Source organism: Thamnophis sirtalis, unplaced genomic scaffold (genome assembly GCF_051295495.1).
Source record: "Thamnophis sirtalis isolate CommonGarterSnake01/CBP01778 unplaced genomic scaffold, rThaSir2_p1.2 scaffold_17, whole genome shotgun sequence".
Taxonomy (NCBI): Eukaryota; Metazoa; Chordata; class Lepidosauria; order Squamata; family Natricidae; genus Thamnophis; species Thamnophis sirtalis.
This window is the reverse complement of record NW_028261397.1, coordinates 3,809,162-3,830,241: the sequence shown is the minus strand read 5'-3', so window position 1 is coordinate 3,830,241 and position 21,080 is coordinate 3,809,162. Positions and strand designations below refer to the sequence as shown.

Sequence of the window (21,080 nt, the reverse complement as noted above, 5' to 3'; positions counted from 1 at the left end):
GCCTGCATTTTGAACCACTTCACTTCAAATCTCATCCTTGCTATGAGATCTCTAGCTGGCCTTTCATAAGTAACTGGATTTCATCTTAATTTCTATGTGCCCAATCTAGAACCGTCGTGCAGAAGTGAGTGGAAATTACCAATGACCTGTGCCAAGGGGAAACCCCTCTTAACAGAAAATACTAGCTGCAAAGCTCTACCTCCAGCTGGAGAAAACCAAGAAAGACTTCACTCACCATATACATCGGGGAGCCGCAGAGAGTGGCTGCCATCATGTTGCTCTGGAGATAACGGGCGAATCCAAAGTCAGCTGCTTAAAGAAAAACAGATCATAGTTGAGCTCTCAACCGCTAATACGGTAACAGAAGGAATGAGTCGGAAGGGACCTCGGAGGTCTTCTGGTCCAGGGGTGTTCTGACTGAGGCTTCCCAAGAGCATGAAACAAACTGCTGGTCCCGGCAAAAAACCCTTTTATTAATTGAGCGTGAATTCTACTCCTTCACATCCACCAGTCTTTCAAGGAAAGATTTATAGTCACAGACCTTATCTGGCTTGGAGAACTGACAGGCCGATATCTGCAGAACTTGGCCAGAGTCTCAAAGAGTCACGAACCAATTAAGCAAACTAATGGTCTCCTGCAAACTCCACTCCCCTTTTGCTCCTCTTTTATTTCCTCTGGGAGGGGTCATTCACTGTCCACCTGAGGCCTTCCTCCCAAGTCGACCCCTGTTCTTTAGCTGTTCTCTTTGTCTGGCAACTCTGTGCATGCACACACTGGGAACAGGCTCCTGCTGTTCTTCTGCCTCACTGATGTCTCACTCCGAAGGCAGCTGATAACTGTCAGACGGCTCTGGCCCCCTCTCTGCCTATGACACAGAGCCTTCATCCGAGCATTCCCCAGACTCCAGGACTGGCCTCCCCAACCTCCTCACTATCCGAATCTGCTGCCAGCTCTGCTGGCGGGCCACAAGGGGTGTCAAACTCAAGTCCTGCAGGCCGGATCCAGCTCACGGGGTCATCCTAGAAACAGCGAAGGTCCGGCCTACGGTGTCTCTGCCAGCAAAAATGGAGCTTAGGAGGGCCGCACATGGCCCTCCCAGGCTCTACTTTTGGCTACACCTACCTCCTGCAGCCCTCCGCCAGTGAAAATGGAGCCTGGGGAGGCCGTCGCGGTCAAAAACGAAGCCCAAGCGCATCGCACACAGCTCCCCAAGCTCCATTTTTGCTGACAGAGGGCTGCAGGAGGCAGTCGTGGCCAAAAACGGAGCGTCAATGGGTGACGTTGAGCTGGCCACGCCCATCCCAGCCTCCCAAGGTCAAACATAACTTTGATGTGGCCCTCAATGAAATCAAGTTTGGCCCCCCTGTTGTAGTGCAACCCCCTGCTCAAGCAGGAGAACCTAGGCAGGCGTAATGTGGAGCTCCAGAGACCTGTGGCTTTGAGTCCCTCATCTCTTAATAGGTCAGGAAATAACATTTGGTATGGAAACCATTTCTGGACTTTGTGCTTGTGATAGAACACCCCCCCCCCCCGAACTTTTGATGCTGGGTTTTACTGATCAATATAGTTATAGAAACGGCTGGCATTTGTTAAGTTGGTGAAGTCAAGGTTGAAATTGATGAAGTTGATGACGACGAAATTGGTGAAGTTGAGGTTGAAATTATATTTTGTACTTTACTGCACTGAAAAAAACCTGGAAGTTGGTCCTGATTTCCCCCCCCCCTTTTCTCCTGCGCCTATACCTCTCTTCCTCCTTTCTTATTCTTCCACCATCTCCATTTTCATCTGCATTTTACATTAGGATAATTTTAATAACACCCTTTCAAGAAAGGAAAGGACATTTGATTTTTGGTGGAAGAGAACGCCGTAATACCAGCGCTTCTTCACTTAATGACTCCGTCCAGCATCTCCCAAGCTGATGAGCTCAGAGTGTGTGGAATCAGCAGAGGTGATTTCCCAGCCGGCTATGAATTGTGTGTATGATTGATGGAAGCAGTTCAAGAACGCGAACGAGAGCCTGCCTTGTTCAAATCTGTCTTGAGGCGAAACATTAATTCTGACTGTGCGGAAAATTCACCCAACTGTGCCAGCTGAAGGTTGTAGAGAATTTTAATGTCAGGCCTGCAACCATCTTTCCTTTTGTATCTTTGGCCTGCCACGCTTTCTATTCTTCTACTATGCTTTTTCTATTGTGGGGAAATGGGAGGTGGGGATTGTATGGAGTTAGATGGTATGTAGCCATAACAACATTCTTTCTAGAAAACCAAGGTCATCTTTTGTCTTTGCACCTCTGCACCTGACCGGAACGGGATGGGTGGAAGCTGCCAGCGTGGCAGTGGGAGATGGGACCATGGGATGGACTTGATGGGTGTGGGGGCAAGATCTTGAACTTTCAACTGGGTGGGAAAAACCGGGACGCTTTCAGATCCGGGCTTTCCCAGATGTGCCAACGTGGCTCCCTTAATAAATTGGAACTTTGAGGAATCCTTTGCCTCGGACTCTGATTTAGTTTTGGATGCTATTTGCAAGACGGAATCAGAGCTAATCTTTAAAGAAATGATAGCCAACCCTGGAGGCGTGGCGAGTCACAAATTAAGATGATTATTTTGACTCCGCTAGTGTGTCACGCCCTGTTCATCCCAGGATTTTCCGAATCTCTCCCATCTGGAAGTTACATGAGAGTGCCCCGCCCTTGTGGAGCCTCCTGGGATTCACAAAATAGTGCAAAAATGCTTGCACAATATTTGGATGCCTATTGGTTCTGTGAGAGCAAGGATCTCTTGCATGATTTTACAAGGATCCAGAAACCTGGGGGTCTAGGACGAGTCACCAAAGCCAACTCAACACAACAAGCCGTGGGACAAGTCAACACTGCATTAATCATTTCATTCGGTCACTTTTATTATTTGTGACCCCGTTTCCGTCGAAATTAGTGCAAGTCTTGTATTTCGGGGTTGACTTTATTATTATTATTGGCCATGGTTCCGTCGAAATTAATTTAACTTTCGTATTTGTTGGATTGTCCCATGACGAGTTGGCTGTGGCGAACTGTTAAGTTGTTCCAGAGGCAACTGGACTTTCTTGTTTTTCTTTGAAGACGTTTCGCTTCTCATCCAAGAAGCTTCTTCAGCTCTGACTGGAGGGTGGGGGACAGTAGGATTTATACTCCCTGCAGACAGCTGGTCATTTGCGATCTTTTTAGAGAGCTGTCGAGGCCACTTGGAGGTTCATTTGTGTCCTCGGAGTCACCCAAGTAGTGCAAATAGATGTGGAAGGGGAGGGTGGGAATGCTTGGGGGAAAGCGAAAGTAACTACTGTTATCTCCCTGAGACACCGCTTCAAGGTCCGCACAGCTGGGAGAAGAAAGCAGGCAGCAGCTTGAAGTGGCCATCCTGAAAACTACTTGCTTGAACCTGATTGGGGATGGAGTGTCAGGGATGGGAGGCAGTTACGGAAGGGGGAAGTTGAACTTCGGGATTTTGGCACGCGCGATGGTCCAGTTCTGGCTTTGCATTACTGCGCTACACTTGACTTCTAATAAAATTACACCTTCCTCAACAAATGGAGCCAAGCATCGTTTGCATTTAGAGGTTTAAACGTTGGCAGGGCTGAGGAGCCCTCTGTGGTCTTTCAAAGTAAAACTTTGAGGAGGAGCTGCTCATTCTACAACAGGCGTGTCAAACTCAATTTCATCGAGGGCTGCATCAGGGTTGCGTTTGACCTTGGGGGGAGGGGCGGGGTGAGCGCGGCCAGCTCAACGTCACTTGTGTTGGGGGGGCGTCTGTGGCAGCCCCATGGGCCAGACCTAAGCACCCCAAGCCTTGAGTTTGACACCCCTGTTCTATGAGGAGTCCGTGCTGGGCAATCGGCGCTCACTTGCCTATCTTTTTTTTTTAAATTTTATTAACTGCATATATACATTCACAATTATATGATCTCATAACTGTTATTAATAATATGTATTTATAACAATTTTTTCCCCTACAGTTGACAATATACTTGAGATTACTTTCTTACCATCCCATAACTCCATCTTATCTTACAACATTCCTACTTCTTCTTCCTTCCTTCCCTCCTTTCTTCTCTCCTCCTCTCCTTCCTTCCCTCCCCCTTTCTTCTCTCCTCCTCTCCTTCCTTTCCCCCTTCCTTCCCTCCCCCTTTCTTCTCTCCTTCCCTCCTCCTTCCCTTTCTTCTCTCCTTCTCTCCTTCCTTTCCCCCTTCCTTCCCTCCCCCTTTCTTCTCTCCTTCCCTCCTTTCTTCTCTCCTTCTCTCCTTCCTTGCTTCCCTCCCTCCTTCCTTCCCTCCCCCTTTCTTCTCTCCTACTCTCCTTCCTTCCCTCCCCCTTTCTTCTCCCCTTGCCTCCTTTCTTCTCTCCTACTCTCCTTCCTTCCCTCCCCCTTTCTTCTCTCCTTCCCTCCTCCTTCCCTCCTTTCTTCTCTCCTCCTCTCCTTCCTTTCCCCCTTCCTTTCCTCCTACCTTCCCCCCTTCCTTCTCTCCTACATTCCCTCCTTCCTTCCCTTTCTTCTCTCCTTCCTTCCCTCCTTTCTTCTCTCCTTCCGTCCCTCCTTGCTTCCCTCCCTCCTTCCTTCCCCCCTTTCTTCTCTTTCTTCTTCCTTCCTTCCTTCACTTGCCTATCTTGACGCGTATTCCGCTGACGTTCGACTTCCTGCGACTGGCGTACGACAGCAGGATGTTCTGCGGCTTGAGGTCCCTGTGGATGATGCCTTTGCCGTGGAGGACACGCATGGCAGCCGCGATCTGCTGCAGGAAGACCCGGATGGTATCCTCGCTGAGCGTTCCTTTGGCTGGGAGAAGGGGCGGAAGTAGGGTAGGATTATTTCTTTAACGCCTTCAGCATTTCCAGCGCTTCATAAATGCAGGTGGGCTGTTAAGGGAAGGGTGGGATCAAGACCTCTAAATCAAGAGTTTTCTCCAACCTTTTCGGGTCAGTGGCCGGAGTGGGGGGGGGATAATTGTGTAGGAGGGGCAAGTGCATGTGCGTGCAAGCCCCCACGTCGTTTGCAGCGAGATTCGTGCGAGTATAGCTGAAGTGCTTGCAATGAGCCTCAGTATGGCCGTGAGCGCCGGCGCTGAGGCTTGCGTGGAGGCACGTGCCCTGGCCAGTCACTCACGTGGCCTGGTGGCGATTAGCCCGTGGCCCTGTAGTGGGCCATAGCCCACAGATAGCTTTAAATACAAGCATTTCAAAAGATTGCGCTCTGGCTGGATTCTTCTTGATACAGTATTTCTCCACTTACGAACATAATTGATCCCATAATTTATGCTGCCAAGCAAGACAGTTGTAAAGTAAATTTTGCTCTATTTTGGGACCTTTAAAAAAAATACATTTTTCTTCTTTAAAATACATAAATGCTTATTAAACAGTGTATTAACTAGACCAGTGTTTCTCAACCTTGGCAACTTGAAGATGTCCGGACTTCAACTCCCAGAATTCCCCAGCCAGACCAGTGTTTCTCAACCTTGGCAACTTGAAGATGTCCGGACTTCAACTCCCAGAATTCCCCAGCCAGCATTCGCTGGCTGGGGAATTCTGGGAGTTGAAGTCCGGACATCTTCAAGTTGCCAAGGTTGAGAAACACTGGTCTAGACCAATTTACTTATACAAGATATTAATAAATTACTAGTAGTGATAATAGTAATCATAATGGCAGTAATAATACTAATGTTTGCTTATACGTAATAAAATTCTTACATTATTTACTTATACATATTAGCAATTGTTAATCCTCTAATTTCTACCCCTTTTGTCTTTTTTAAGGACCTTTTCCTGCCACACTGTTAAGTCAATCACTGCAGTTGTCAAGTCAGGAGCACGGCTGTTAAGTGAATTTGGCTTCTCCATTCAATCTGCTTCTCCAACCTTTAGTTGCGGAGATTTCTGCACAGAGAATTTTAGTAATAAATCAGCTTAATTGAACCTTCGTATGTGGACCAGATCTTTCTCGCCTGACCACGCCTTAAAGCATGCAGTTTATCAGGCAGCCACGGCCAGAGATGTTTAGACTTTGAAGGCCCGTCTGGCTGATGTGATGGACTTTGACTTCTATGCTGAATAACAGCAAGAAACAACGGAAATGGGAGTCAGATCCTGTAAATCTGGAGAGCCACAGGCTTTATCGAGCAACAAATACGAGTAGCCCCTCGACTTACAACTACAACTGAGCCCAAATTTTATGTTGTTCAGGGAGACATTTGTTCAGTGAGTTTTGTTACGACCTTTCTTGCCACTGTTGTTAAGCGAATCACTGTTCAATCAATCACTTTAGAATGGGAAGGGACTTTGGGGGGTCGTCTAGTCCAACCCCCTGCTCAAGCAGGAGACCCTATACATGCATAAGATTTCCTTTGTCTTAATATATTTTAGACTGTATTTGTTAAAAACCTATACCGTGTACGGGCTCTGGGAAGTCTGGGGGGGGAAGGGAGGGGGGGTGTTAGGGGGGAGGGGGGGATATACAGTATGTGTTAGATTTTAAAGTAACGTGATTGCACTTGTATACTGTTGCTCTATAATTCCACTGTAAAAATAGGACAAGCTGAATATATTAATAGGTAGTAGAAATACACCGAAGGGAGAAGTAGAGGGACAGAAGAAAGAGGGGTAGAGAGGGTGGGAGAGAGGACGGGAGGGAGGGTGAGAAGGGAGGGAGTGTACCGGGAGAGGGGAGTGGTAGAGGGGGAGGGGAAGTAGGATAGAGGGGAAGAATGGAGGGAAGATGGAAAGTTGGAGGGGGGCGGAAGAAAGAGGTGTATGGAGGGTCAAAGAGGTACATTGGGTCTTTATTTTGGGGGGGTTTGTTGACAAGAGGAATGGCTGTGTTTATTGTTTAATGTTATATGGCCCCGGTTATGCACAGTATATACGTGACTGTACGAAAATGAAAATGGAAAATAAAAAAACACATTTACACAGAAATGGGTACAAATAACTGGGTATAAATAACAAATAAGCTCAAATGAAAGATGATATTAACTTTTTTTTTAAAGTTTATGTTAGAATATTTTTGTTAAAGATTTATACCCTGTATTGGTTCTGGGAAGCCGGGGGGGGGGGGGGCAGAAGGCTGGGGGGAGGAGGGGTTGGGGTGGGGAGGGAAGTAAACATTTGTAAAAGTTTTTTCCCCCAAAACTTTCAATTAAAAAAAAAGTTTAAAAAAAAGAAAGAAATGGGTACAAATAAATGAGGACAGGAGGACAGGGACAGGAGATACGCTGGTGCGCTTATGCGCGGCCTCCTTTACGGACCTCTTAGGAATGGGGTGAGGTCCATAGTAGGCAGTTTAAGGTTGAAGCTGTGGAGGGTTTGAGGATGTAACAACAGAGTCCGGTAGAGCATTCCAGGCGTTGACCACTCTGTTGCTGGTCGTATTTTCTTCAATCGAGTTTGGAGTGATTTACCTTGAGTTTGTATCGACTGTGTGCTTGTGTATTATTGCGTGTATTACTCTAAGCACCTCCCAAAGCCTATGCATATCCTGGTTTTTGCAAAAAAACGGGCCGGTTTTTGCAAAAAATGGGGTGTTTTTTGCTCGTTTTTCTCCCCCGCCAGCCCCCAGGAGCACTTTGTAGCCCTCTCAAACTCTCTGCATGCCCCGATTTTCACACAAAAAAAAACAGGTGTGCAAAGGCTATGCATGCCGTTTTTGGCAAAAAACGGGCCCTTTTTGGGTCATTTTTGGCCACCCCCAGCCCCCAGGAGCACTTTGCAGCCCTCTCAAACTCTCTGCATGCCCTATTTTTCACAAAATAATGAGGTGTGCAAAGGATTTGGGGGGCCTGCAGAGTTCAAAAACTTAAAAAAAAAAACCCTCTTCAAAATCTTGGTGCGTCTTATACACCGAAAAATATGGTAAATAAATAAATAAAAAGGTCAACCGAGAAGCCAGTTTCACTTCACAACCGTGTGAACCCACTTAACGACTTCAGTGATTCACGTAACAACTCGAAAGGTCATCCAGCAGGGCAAAAATTGCCTTGAACCAACGTTGCCCTTAGCAACCCGAAATTTTGGGCTCAATTCAGAGGTTGTATTCAGGTGAACCGGTAGCGGGAATTTTGAGTAGTTCGAAGAACCAGCCAATAGCACCTCTGGTAGGTTCCGCCTTCCCACTCCCGCCGTTCCCTTGTTTTTTAGCTCAGCTGATTCGCGCGGCAGAGTGAATTGCTGCACCTCAGCTGAGCTAAAAAAACAACTCACCAGCGCTGACACCGAGGGTGGTTTTTGAGTGTCGCGCGCAAAGCGCTCTCTCTCATAGAACTGGTAGGAAAAGATTTGGATTCCCACCACTGGCTTAAATGTGGTCTTAACTCGAGGACTACCTGTATCGGGCCAGGATTTTGTAGTCCGACACCCTGCTTCCCGCTGTCCCCAGAAGGCCACGCTGACTTCTGAAGGGCACAAAACATCACTTGCACCTTCCCACAACAGCTGTGCAATGATGCTCAAAGTCCCAAAATAGCTACCTTGAACTTTACAGCTCACTAGAGCCTTAAAAGTATTTCTCCTTAGTCTCCAAATCCTCTGGAGGGGAAAAAAAAACACAACTCCTTTCCACAGAAGTATGACACCCCCCCCCCTCCTGCTCCAGATCCTACAGGAAATGTCTCTGGAAATCAAAACAAGGGCAGATATCGCTCAGGACCAACTACAGGTCGTCCCTGACTTAGAACTATTCGTTTAGTGACTGTTTGAAGTTATGACAGCACTGAAATAAGTGACTTATGAGTAGGGGTGGGATTCAAAAATTTTAGCAACCTCTGCCCGGTTGCTGGGTGGGCGTGGCCTACTCGGCCTCCAGCAGCATGGCTGGGGGGGGGGGGCATTTTCACCCTCCCCAGGCTCCGGAGGCTTTCCTAGACCCTCTGAATGGGTGAAAATGGCCTCCCCTAAGCTCTGGCCCGTTGTGGCCTTCCGGAACTTCCCCGAGGCCCATTGTACGCCCTCCCTGACCCTTCACACAGGCCCTGCACTTACCTGGCATCCAAAACGGGCCGCATGGAGACTCCTGGGAGTGGCGGGGCCAGCCAGTCCTTGCGACTACTGGTTTGGCGGATGTAAAATTAGCATCCGGTTCGCCCAAACCGGCTGAAACCCACCCCTGTTTATGACTACCGTATTTTTCAGAATATAAGACGGACCTTTTTCTCTCAAAAAAAGAGCCTGAAAAACTGGGTGCGTCTTATACACTGAATACAGCATTTTTGACCTCCTGAAACCCCGCCCCCTTCGCAAAAATGGCCATGCATAGCTTTTAGGAGGCTTTCAGAGGGGAGCTGGGGAGGGCAGAAATGAGTAAAATGGGCTGTTTTTTTGCTCAATTGCACCCCCCCCCAGCCCCTAGGAGCACTTTATAAGCCTCCTAAAGGCTATACATGCCCCTTTTTTGACAAAAACAAAACAACAACAATAACAAAAAAACCGGGCCCTTTTTGGGAGGTTTGCAGAGTGCAAAATATTTGTTTTAATTTGCCTCTTCAAAACCTTGGTGCGTCTTATACTCTGAAAAATATGGTATTTTTCTCTTGACCACTGCAGCATCCTGATGGTCACATGATCAAAATACAGACATTTGGAACCTGGCTCGTATTTATGACGGTTGCAGGGTCCCAGGGCCACGTGACCTCCTTTTGCGACCTTCGGATAAGCAAAGTCAACTGGGAAGCCAGGTTCACTTAAGAACCGTGTGGCTAATCTAATAACGGCAGCGATTCTCTTAGCAACCGTGGCAAGAAAGGTGGTAAAATGGGGCAGAACTCGCTATCTGCCTTGCTTAGCGGCAGAAATGTTGGGCTTGATTGTAGCTGTAAGTTGAGGACAAGCGCTACAAGAGGGAGGATAGTGTTTTACTTTCTGCTCCAGATTTGACAGATTTATTTAGATAAAACATGGACTGTAGGGAAATTTAATGTCAGGCCTGCAGCCATCTTTTCTTTAGGATCTCAGGCCTGCCACACTTTCTATTATTCTGCTGTGCATTTTCTATTGTGGGAAAATGGGAGGAGGGATTGTATGGAGTTAGATGATAGGTAGCCATAACAACATTCTTTCTCGAAAGCCAAGGTCATCCTTTGTCTTTGCACCTGACTAGAACTGGATGAGTGGAACTGCCAGCATGGCAGTGGATGATTGGACCATGTGATGGATTTGTGGGTGTGGGGATGGCAAGATCTTGAACTTTCAACTGGGTGGGGAAAACCAGGAAGCTTTCAGATTCGGGTTTTCTCAGATGTGCCAACATGGCTCTCTTTAATGAATTGGAATGTTGAGGAATACTTTGCCTTGGATTCTGATTTACTTTTGGATGCTATTTGGAACCCTGACACTAACCACAAGAGCCAAGGTGGCGCAGTGGTTAAATGCAGCACTGCAGGCTACTGCTAGATCAGCAGTTCAGCGGTTCAAATCTCACCGGCTCAGGGTTGACTCAGCCTTCCATCCTTCCGAGGTGGGTGAAATGAGGACCCAGATTGTTGGGGGCAATATGCTGACTCTCTGTAAACCGCTTAGAGAGGCCTGAAAGGCCTATGAAGCGGTATATAAGTCTACTGCTAAAGTCTACTGCTAAACCTGAATCTGAAAGCTTCCTGGTTTTCCCCACCCAGTTGAAAGTTCAAGATCTTGCCCCCACACCCGCAAGTCCATGGGAACCCTGACATTTAACTTCATTCCTTTTGGTAGGTCTGGGATCAGGAATCACTGGTACCCTCTGAGCTTGGGTGTTTTCTCCCAGACATTTCAAGACCCAACTAGGTGACATCATCAGTGCTAGAAGGGTTGGCTCTCAACAAAGGAATTACCAACTCAGATAGGCAAACGAACAGTAAACCACAGCCTAATGAAGGAACCACCAAAACACTCCCATCAACTCTGACAGGGCAAGCCAGTTGTATATAAACAGAAAGTAACCCCACTCTCCCTTCTAGCACTGATGTTGTTACCTAGTTGGGTTGTGAAATGTCTCCAAACAAACAACGGAGCTCAGAGAGCAACAAGGACCCCACAGCTCATTCCCGAGTTCAAAATACTTCTTCTAGCGGTAGTTTGAGAGGAGCATGCTAAAAACATCAAGAGCAGAATATCCTCTGCTATAAACAAGCAAAAGGGGACCCCTAAAGAATAACGAAATAACAGAGTTGGAAGGGACCATGGAGGTCTTCTATTCCAACCCCCTACTCAAGCAGGAAACCTTATGCTATTTCAGACAAGTGGTTGTCCAATCCCTTTTCTAAAAACCTGAGCACCCACAACTTCTGGAGGCAAGTCATTCCACGGATTAATGGTTCCCACCATCAGGAAATTTCTCCTGTTAAAGGGCTGAAGGCAGAGTAGGAAACTGTTACCTTGCAAGTAATCTGCTAGGTCTCCACCGTTGCAATACTGTGAAAGAGAAGAGGAAGGAAGGACCAGTATCAGAAGAGATGAAGGCTACGAGCTTCGTCTATTTGACCTAAAACCGCTTTAGCACATCCCATTAACTTTAAATTTTATATACTGTTTTGATGTTTTAATATTTGATTGCCCAGTACCCGGAGTCCTTCTGCGAGGGAGATGGGTGGTTGCAAAATGTGACCAATAAAATCAAAATAAAATATACACTGAATGGTTAATAGAACAGAACAGAACGCAGTAGAACGGAATGGAATAGAAAATGTAAGAACAGAACAGAACAATAGGATGAACAGAATAGAAAAGAATAGAATAATAGAATGAATGGAACGGAATGGAATAGAATAGAATGGAAAATAGAATGGAATGGAATAGAATAATAGAATGAATGGAATAGAATAGAATAAAAAATATAGAGAGTAGAATAGAATAGAATAATAGAATGAATGGAATGGAATGGGACGGAAGATACAGAGAATAGAATAATAGAATGAGCGGAATAGAATGGAATAGAAAATATAGAGAATAGAAAAAACAGAATAGAATAGAACAATAGAATGAATGGAATGGAATAGAAACAGAAACATAGAATAGAACAGAAAAGAAAACTGGAATAGAACAGAAAAGAAAACTGGAATAGAACAGAGCAGAATAACAGAGTTGGAAGGGACCTTGGAGGTCTTCTAGTCCAACCCCTGCTTAGGCAGGAAAATCTATACCATTTCAGACAAGAGGTTCAAGAACACCCAAGGCAGCCAGACTGGTTTCCTTGCTTGCCTAAAGCTCTTTCTCTTGATTTTATTTTCAGAATAATGAAGTTACCGGCACACTGCATTAACGCGTGTGATCTTAAATATAAATCATGGTTCTAAACGCCAGACATAACCCAGCAAAATGACAAGAGATGCTGGAAATTAGAAAAAGACAATGGGACGCTTGCGTGTCAGGGGTTGTCTGAAAGGACACGCATGGCTGCTTCTCCATGCTAAGGTTTGAAGGTTTGAAGGTTTATTGGGATTTATATGCCGCCCTTTTCCCTAAGGGGACTCAGGGCGGCTTACAACCACAGGGGAAGGGGGGTGCAAGGTCAGAAACAAAACAATATGTGAACAAACAAAAAGATGATAAAACACAACTTTCATTCAACAATCAAACACTCGGGCGGGTAATTGGAAGCCTATCCCCAGGCCTGCTGGGAGAGCCAGATCTTGAGGGCTGCGCGGAAGGTCTGGATAGTGGCGAGGGTACGGATCTCCATGGGGAGCTCGTTCCATAGGGTCGGGGCAGCAACAGAAAAGGCTCTCCTCCGTGTGGTCGCCAGTCGGCATTGACTGGCAGATGGGATTCGGAGGAGGCCCAGTCTGTGCGATCTGATTGGTCGATTTAGGGAGGTAATCGGCAGAAGGCGGTCTCTCAAGTACCCAGATCCACTACCATGGAGTGCTTTAAAGATGGTCATCAATATCCTGAAGCGCACCCGGAGACCAACAGGCAGCCAGTGCAGCTCGCGGAGGACAGATGTAACATGGGCGAACCGTGGTGCGCCCACTATCACTCGCGCGGCTGCATTTTGGACTAGCTGTAGTCGCCGGATGCACTTCAAGGGCAACCCCATGTAGAGCCCATTGCAGTATTCCAGTCTAGAGATCACAAGGGCTCGAGTGACTGTTGTGAGAGCCCCCCGGTCTAGGTAGGGCCGCAACTGGCGGACCAGGCGAACCTGGGCAAATGCCCCCCTGGTCACAGCTGACAACTGGTGATCAAAAGTCAGCTGTGGATCCAGGAGGACTCCTAAGTTGCGGACCCTATCTGAGGGGTATAAATTTTGACCCCCCAGCCTAAGCGTTGGTGTATTAGCCAAATTATTGGGGGGGAAGCACAACAGCCACTCGGTCTTATCCGGGTTGAGTACCAGTTTGTTAGCACTCATCCAGTTCTTAACGGCCTCCAGACCCTGGTTCATCACGTCCACCGCTTCATTGAGTTGGCACGGGGCGGACAGATACAATTGTGTATCGTCCGCATATTGATGGTATTTTATCCCGTGCCTCCGAATGATCTCACCCAGCGGTTTCATGTATATGTTAAATAGTAGGGGGGATAGGACCGAACCCTGAGGTACCCCACATGTTAGGGGCCTCAGGGACGATCTCTGCCCCCCGACCAACACCGACTGCGACCTGTCCGAGAGGTAGGAGGAGAACCACCGCAAAACCGTGCCTCCCACTCCCACCTCCCGCAGTCGTCGCAGAAGGATACCATGGTCGATGGTATCGAAAGCCGCTGAGAGGTCAAGGAGGACCAGGATGGACGCATAGCCTCCATCTCTGGCCCTCCAGAGATCATCGGTCAATGCGACCAAAGCGGTTTCTGTGCTGTAACCGGGTCTGAAGCCGGACTGGAAGGGGTCAAGATAGCAAGCTTCCTCCAAGGCCCGTTGGAGCTGAAAGGCCACCACCTTCTCAACAACCTTCCCGATAAAGGGAAGGTTGGAGACAGGACGAAAGTTGTTTAAGATGGCTGGATCTAACGATGGCTTCTTCAGGAGGGGTCTCACCACCGCCGTTTTAAGTGCGGCGGGGAAGTGCCCCTCCCGAAGGGAGGCAGTGACAACCGCCTGGATCCAGCCATGTGTCACCTCCCTGCTGTTAGCCACCAGCCAGGAGGGACACGGGTCCAGAATACAAGTGGAGGCACTTACAGCTCGGATGGCCTTGTCCACATCCCCAGAGGCAACTTCCTGGAACTCAACCCAGAGCTGATGTGGCAAATGATCCTCCTGTGTCTCAGCTGGATCTACTGCGGTGGAGTCCAAGTCCGATCGAAACCGAGCTACTTTGTCCGCCAAGAATTGAGCATAATCCTCAGCCCTACCCTGCAAGGGGTCTCCCGCATCCCTCCTATTGAGGAGGGAGCGGGTTATCCTAAACAGGGCGGCTGGGCGCGACTCGGCGGACGCAACCAAGGCAGAAATATGTGATCTTTTTGCAGTTCTTAATGCTCGGACATAGTCCTTGGTGCAGGTAGTTAAGAGTGCTCGGTTTGCCTCGGACCTATCGGACCTCCACTGGTGCTCTAGGCGTCTCCTCCGGCGTTTCTTCTCCCGGAGTTCCTCGGTAAACCAGGGAACTCTCCGGGGTCCACTGACCCGGAGGGGCCGTAGAGGCGCAATCCGGTCGAGAGACTCCGACGCCGCCGAGTACCAGGCGGCAGCCAGAGTCTCCGCCGAACTGTGGGCGAGAGTATCAGGAATAACCCCAAGCTCCGTCTGGAACCTCAGGGGGTCCATAAGCTAATGGACTGCAATGTTACATCCCACAGTGGATGAATTCACAATCCGGGGGGAAATAGAAGCTTTTGCCAATGGAAACGCTGCCTGCATTTTATTTTGCACGATTATTCACACCCACTGCAGATGCAGTGTGGAGAGAATTATAAATATTTTGATGCTTTTATTTAAAGGAACTCGCCGAGTACCAAATGTTTCCCCAAAAATAAGACCTCCCCGGATAATAAGCCCAATCGGGCTTTTGAGCACATGCGCTAAAATAAGCCCTCCCCGAAAATATTGCAACACAGCAGCAGCCATGAGGGGACCACACTCACCGCCTCCAGCACCTCAAAAAGAATAAGGCCTCCCCGAAAATAAGGCCAGGCACTTATTTCAGGGGTCAAAAGAAAATAAGAGCCTGGCTTATTTTGGGGGGAAACATGGTAATAACAGAGAGAAATCAGCAGCCTAGCTTTTTAGTTACCAGAAAGAGACAGTTGGGTTATGGACTGGGAAATGTAACTGAACCACACACAAAAACTATATTTATCTCTTGGTGAACTGATGGGACTTAAAAAGTGTTAATCCTTGTAAAAGAGAAAGAAAGAAAAAAAGATAGAAAAGCAGGTTAGACAATAAGCCGTCAAAAAAAGAAGGTATAAGGTTTATTTTAGGCTTGGATACCAGCTAATTGGCTCAAGCCCATTGAGGAGGACTTTCTAAGCCTGAAATAATTTTTAAAAAGGTGGAAATAATTCTGGAAAAAATATTCGGTATGGTCTAGTCATTCCCCCTCCACCCTCCAACTAGCTAACATCCACACCCCAAAACAAACCCAATGCTTTCCCTTCCTTTTGCCTGGTGCATCTGAAATGCACCCAACTGTCACCTGCACATACACAATTTTGCAATGCACCGCACTGCACCAGCTCAGTTGGGTGATACTGACGACAAGCTTAAAAAGAGAGAAATCTTTTCCAAGGGCTGAAATTGAACAAGGCTGCTACATGTGCAGGATGAAAAGATGATTTTCTCTCCTGGGTAATTTAACCTGACGGTTTTCCTTCTCAGGCTATTGGTAGCTGGATCCTCCCCCCACCCCCCCATTTCCTTTTTACACACAGACACACATTATCTATCTATCTATCTATCTATCTATCTATCTATCTATCTATCTATCTATCTATCTATCTATCATCTATCTATCTATCATCTGTCTCTCTCTCTCTCATATCTGTCTATCTATCATTATCTGTCTCTATCATATCTATCTATCATCTATCTATCTACCTATCATCTATCTATTTCTATTTCTCTATCTCTCTATCATTATCTATCTTTATCATTATCTATCTCTATCATTATCTATCTATCTATCTATCTATCATCTCTGTCTCTCTATCATATCTGTCTATCTCATTATCTGTCTATCTCATTATCTATCAATCTATCAATCTATCAATGTATGTATGTATGTATGTATGTATCATCTGTCTGTCGTCTGTCTATCTATCTATCTATCTATCTATCTATCTATCTATCTATCTATCTATCTATCATCTATCTATCTATCATCTATCTATCTATCATCTATCTATCTATCTATCTATCTATCTATCTATCTATCTATCTATCTATCTATCTATCTATCTATCTATCATCTATCTATCTATATCTATCTATCTATCATCTATCTATCTATCTATCTATCTATCTATCTATCTATCTATCTATCTATCTATCTATCTATCTATCTATCATTTGAGAGCAGGCATCAGAATTTCTTTTTAATGTGTGCCATTGTGTACATAGGAAAAATGGCAATAAACTTTATCTTATCTTTTCTCTATATCCTGGCATGACACGCTGTCCCGCTCCCCTTAATCCACAGGCAGACATTTCTTCTGTGAGGTCCTTGATGCTCTCTCAGGTGGGTTTTTTCCCCCTCTTGCAGACATTTCATCACCCAGCTAAGTAATATCATCAGTGCTAAGGGTGAGTGGGGGGTTTTGCTCTCTGTTTATGACTTGCCAGTGTTGGCGCTCAGCCTCCCTTATGGTCCAACTTTCACAGCCATCCATTGCAACTGGGAAAACCACAGCCTTAACTAGATGCACTTTTAACCATCAAGAACGCTCCCACCAACACCGACAGGGCAAGCCATTTGTATATCAGCAGAGAGCAAGCCCCACCTCCTTCTAGCACTGATGATGTTACCTAGCTGGGTCATGAAACGTCTGCCAGAAAACCTCCAAGTTCAGAGAGCACCAAGGCCCCCACAGTTCAACCCTGAATATTCTCTTTTATTGGTAAGACCTGTCCTTGCCTGTTCTAGGTTTTCCAAGGCAAAAAAAGAGAAGGACTTTTAATCATTACTTCTATAGGTATAAGAACATCAAATATTAACCCACATACAGGGGGGAAATGCTCTGAAGTCTCCTACTGGTACGCTTTGCGTGCATAAGTGGTGGGTTCCTCTTATCTTAGTTACCGGTATGCTGCTCGTGATCCGTTCGTGCATGAGCCGGATCAGTTTTTAAAAAACTGATATAAACAGCAAAAAGCAAAATAAGATTTTTGATCTTAAAAAGTGGACTAAAGGGTACAGGTAAAATTGAAACTTAACTTGAAAAAATGTTTTGGGAATTAAATATAAAGTACAAAGCACTTGTTCTGCTTTGGTTTTCACAAAGCACAACATGGGGTATAATTTCGAGAATTTCTGGTACGGTGGCTCGTTTGCGCCCCCCCCCCCCCGGCGTTCTGTACCTGTTTTTAAAGCAACCGGCCAATTACGCACACGCGCACAGCAAGCGGTGCCTGCGTGAGCCCCAACAAGCAGCTGAGTGTTGCCCGGGGGGGGGGTTGTGCATGCGTGTGTAGCGCATGTGCCTGAACAGGACGTGTAGCCCCAAGAGCAGCCGCTACCGTTAGCGAGGGTAAGAGCAACCCATCACTGCTGTGGATGAACAGTATTTTGGGGTGGATATATATACAGCCATTTTCTTTGGTACTGTACATATCTACTAATTTTAGGGGATGGTTTGAGAGGGACAGGATTTTAGGATGACAAGAGGTAAAATAACTCAAATCCAGCCACAAAGAAATTCATATCATAAAATGTTTTAGCGTTGGCATTTATCACCAACAAGATTGGCTAAAATGTACCCAAACATGAAGCCGACCTGCTGGAAGTGTAAAAAAGTATAAGGGACTTATTATCACATATGGTGGACCTGCCCGGAAACACAAAAATATTGGACAAAAATTTGGAGATGGGTGCAAGAAATTACAGGAGAACAGATAAAATACAAACCCGAAATCTTTCTCCTGGGAATAATCAAAGGGAAATATACAAAGAAAATTAAGTACATATTAACACATCTGCTAACTGCAACTAGAATAGCATTTGCCCAATGCTGGAAACAAAATAATACCCTCTCGGATGAATTAGTGATTAAAAAAAACTTTGGATTGTGCAGAGATGGACAAATTAACACTGAAATTAAAAGATAAAGAAGAGTCGGAATATTATGAAATTTGGAACAATTGGTACAAATGGCTGCAAAACAAGAATAAAATTAATTAAGCCAAAAAACTATATATGTATGTATGTATGTATGTATGTATGTATGTATGTATGTATGTTAGTTATATTTATGCTGATAAATAAATAAAGGGAGACTAGTATAGATCTATTTCAAGCTATTTAGCTCTCATCAGCTAGCCATACCCTTGCTGGGAATCGAACCTGTGCTCTATTGCCTCTTAGGTAGATGTGTTAACCATTGAGCTACAGGGCTCGACTCCTTATCAGCCAGGCCAGGGTGAAAGGTATATATTTAAAGTCTCTTGTGACGAGCCGAAGGACAGAGAATGGAAGTGTGACCTTCCTCCCATATTTGGGCATACCAGGGGTTGTGACTTTAAAGATAGATAGATAGATAGATAGATAGATAGATAGATAGATAGATAGATAGATAGATAGAGACAGATAGATAGATAGAACTGTGTATAAAGGTGTGTAAATATAGAAGCGAAATATTATATGCATGTACAGGTATGATGACATAACAATGTTGATGTAATGACTGTAAGATGTTGTAGAAGGGAAAAAATAATTAAAAAAATCTGCTAACAAAAAAAGAAAAGAAATTCATATCATAAATATACACACCTCCATTACGAGAAAGACGGAGTTGGGCATCTCCTGAAAGAAAGGGAAAAAAAAGAAACATCTCATTAAACAAGAATAATGGACGCTTTCTTACAATAAATAATCCCTTTTCACCCACCCGCCATCGATCTATACTGGAGATATTTACGGCATTGACCACAAAAAGACGGAAATGTATTGTTCGGGGGGAAATCAATTCTGCTTTTTGGAATTGGCACAACGCTCAGCTTTCAAATAAAAAGCTTTTAAAAAGACAAGTGTAGACAGACTCGGATGCGGATTTCGGATTACAAACCACCAAAGCAACAATTATAATTTGAGATGGAGGCATGGCGGCACTGTGGTTAGACAGCTGCATTGCAGGCTGACTCTGCCCAGTCTGGGGTTCGATCCTGATCTACTCAAGGTTGACTCGGCCTTCCATCCTTCCGAGGTGGGTAAAATGAGGACCCAGATTGTTGGGGGCAAGATGGCTGACTCTAAACAGCTCAGAGGGGGCGGGAAAGAACTGTGAAGTGGTATATAAGTACTATTGTTATTATTCCCTCCCTCCTTCCTTCCCTTCCTTCCTCCCTCTCTGGAAGCAGGGGTTAGAATGCAGTACTGCAGGCTAAATCTGCCCACAGTCTGGGGTTCCATCCTGACCGGATCAAGGTTGACTCAGCCTTCCATTCTTCTGAGGTGGGTAAAATGAGGACCCAGATTGTTGGGGGTAAGAGGCTGACTCTGTAAACTGCTTAAAGTGGGCTATAAAGCATTACGAAGCGGTATATGTCTGTGCTATTGCTATTTCTCCCTCCCTCCCTTTTCTCCTTCCTTCCTTTCCATCTTTCTCTCCCTCCTTCCTTCTGTTTCTTTCTCTCTTTTCTCCTTCCTTCCTTCCCTCCATCCCATGGTGGCCAACGGGTTAGAAGGCAGCACTGCAAGTTAAACTCTGCCCACAGCCAGCTAGGTTCAATCTTGACCGGCTCAAGGTCGACTCATCCTCCCATCCTTCCGGAGGTGGGTAAAATGAGGACTCAGATTATTGGGGGCAATAAGTTGACCCTGTAAAAAACTTAGAGAGGGCTGTAAAAGCCCTGTGGAGCAGTATAGAAATCTAAGTGCTATGCTATATAATTTTACACCTGGCATGATTGTGGCAGCTCTTTGGATCTATGGTACTTTGGAGTAACTGAAGGGGATTTCACGTCAGTTTTTTGCAAGACCGTAACCCAAATGCATTCCCCCCTCCCCTTAAGTCCATCACCCACAAGTCCAATACATGGTCCAATCTCCCACTGCCGTGCCGGCAGTTGTACCCATCCAGTTCCCGCCAGGTGCAGAAACAAAAGATGACCTTGCCTTTCTAGAAAGAATGTTGTTATGGCTACATAGCATCTAACTCCATACAATGTTTTCCCACAACAGAAAAAGCATAGTTGAAGAAGAGAAGGCCAAAGATCCAAAAGAAAAGATGGCTGCAGGCCTGACATAAAGGACCAAAACCCACTGGGGGCCTTGAGATGCCATGTGGCTGTTATGTACTATCACCTGCCTCCGAGTTACTTATTGACGAAGAGTAAACAGCCCTGGGAAGGCTGCTGGGACGGCCTTCACCGTCCCCACTGGCAATTGGGGCTTCCCCAGTAATGACACAACTCTTAATTTAGCTGGAAACCCTGGGGGGGTGGAGGGGTGTTGTTTGCAGGGAAACACACATCCTTTGTCACCGAGTCATGGCCCCTCGCTTTGCAAACACAGCCGTTGGACTTAAAAGTGTCCTCACACATCCTAGTCTGAATTTCATCATCATCATTTTAAGCCCAAAGTGGCACGCAAAGCCACGTCGCCTCACATTCACAGACTTGCTCGTTTTGTCTTCCGGATCTCTGGCGCACATGCGACAATCAGCTGTCCTTTGTGCGTGTGGGACTTCCGAAAACCGATGTGTGTGTGCATGCACGCCGGCTAGCTGATTGTCGGTGTGTGTGTGTAGCATGTGTGCCAGGACCCGGAAGTTCATCTTTTTCGGAGCGTGATACCTTCGTGCGCGTGGCAGTGCCAAAAGTCAGCATGCGCACGGATACAGGCAGCTGATCGTCGGGCGTGCATGCACACTAGAATTTGGAAGTTCGGTTTTTCTGGGGCGCCATCCCAATGAGAGTGCATGTGCAATGTTTCTGCACAAGTTCACCATCACCGTTTTAAGCCATTGTCTATCCACCGCAGGATGAAGGGACATT

The 21,080-nt window shown here is 46.2% G+C and overlaps 1 protein-coding gene across 1 annotated transcript in view; it reads right to left on the bottom strand.

Moving 5' to 3' along the window:
- The window catches only part of ULK2 (unc-51 like autophagy activating kinase 2), a 146,717-nt gene that overhangs the window by 83,133 nt on the left and 42,504 nt on the right, over positions 1–21,080 (bottom strand). The window contains exons 4-7 of the mRNA XM_087702817.1: positions 18,856–18,888; positions 11,362–11,398; positions 4,632–4,805; positions 236–309 (exon numbers count right to left, since the gene is read on the bottom strand). Coding sequence (XP_087558943.1) covers positions 236–309; positions 4,632–4,805; positions 11,362–11,398; positions 18,856–18,888 — 318 coding nt within the window. The remainder of the gene's footprint in view (positions 1–235; positions 310–4,631; positions 4,806–11,361; positions 11,399–18,855; positions 18,889–21,080) is intronic.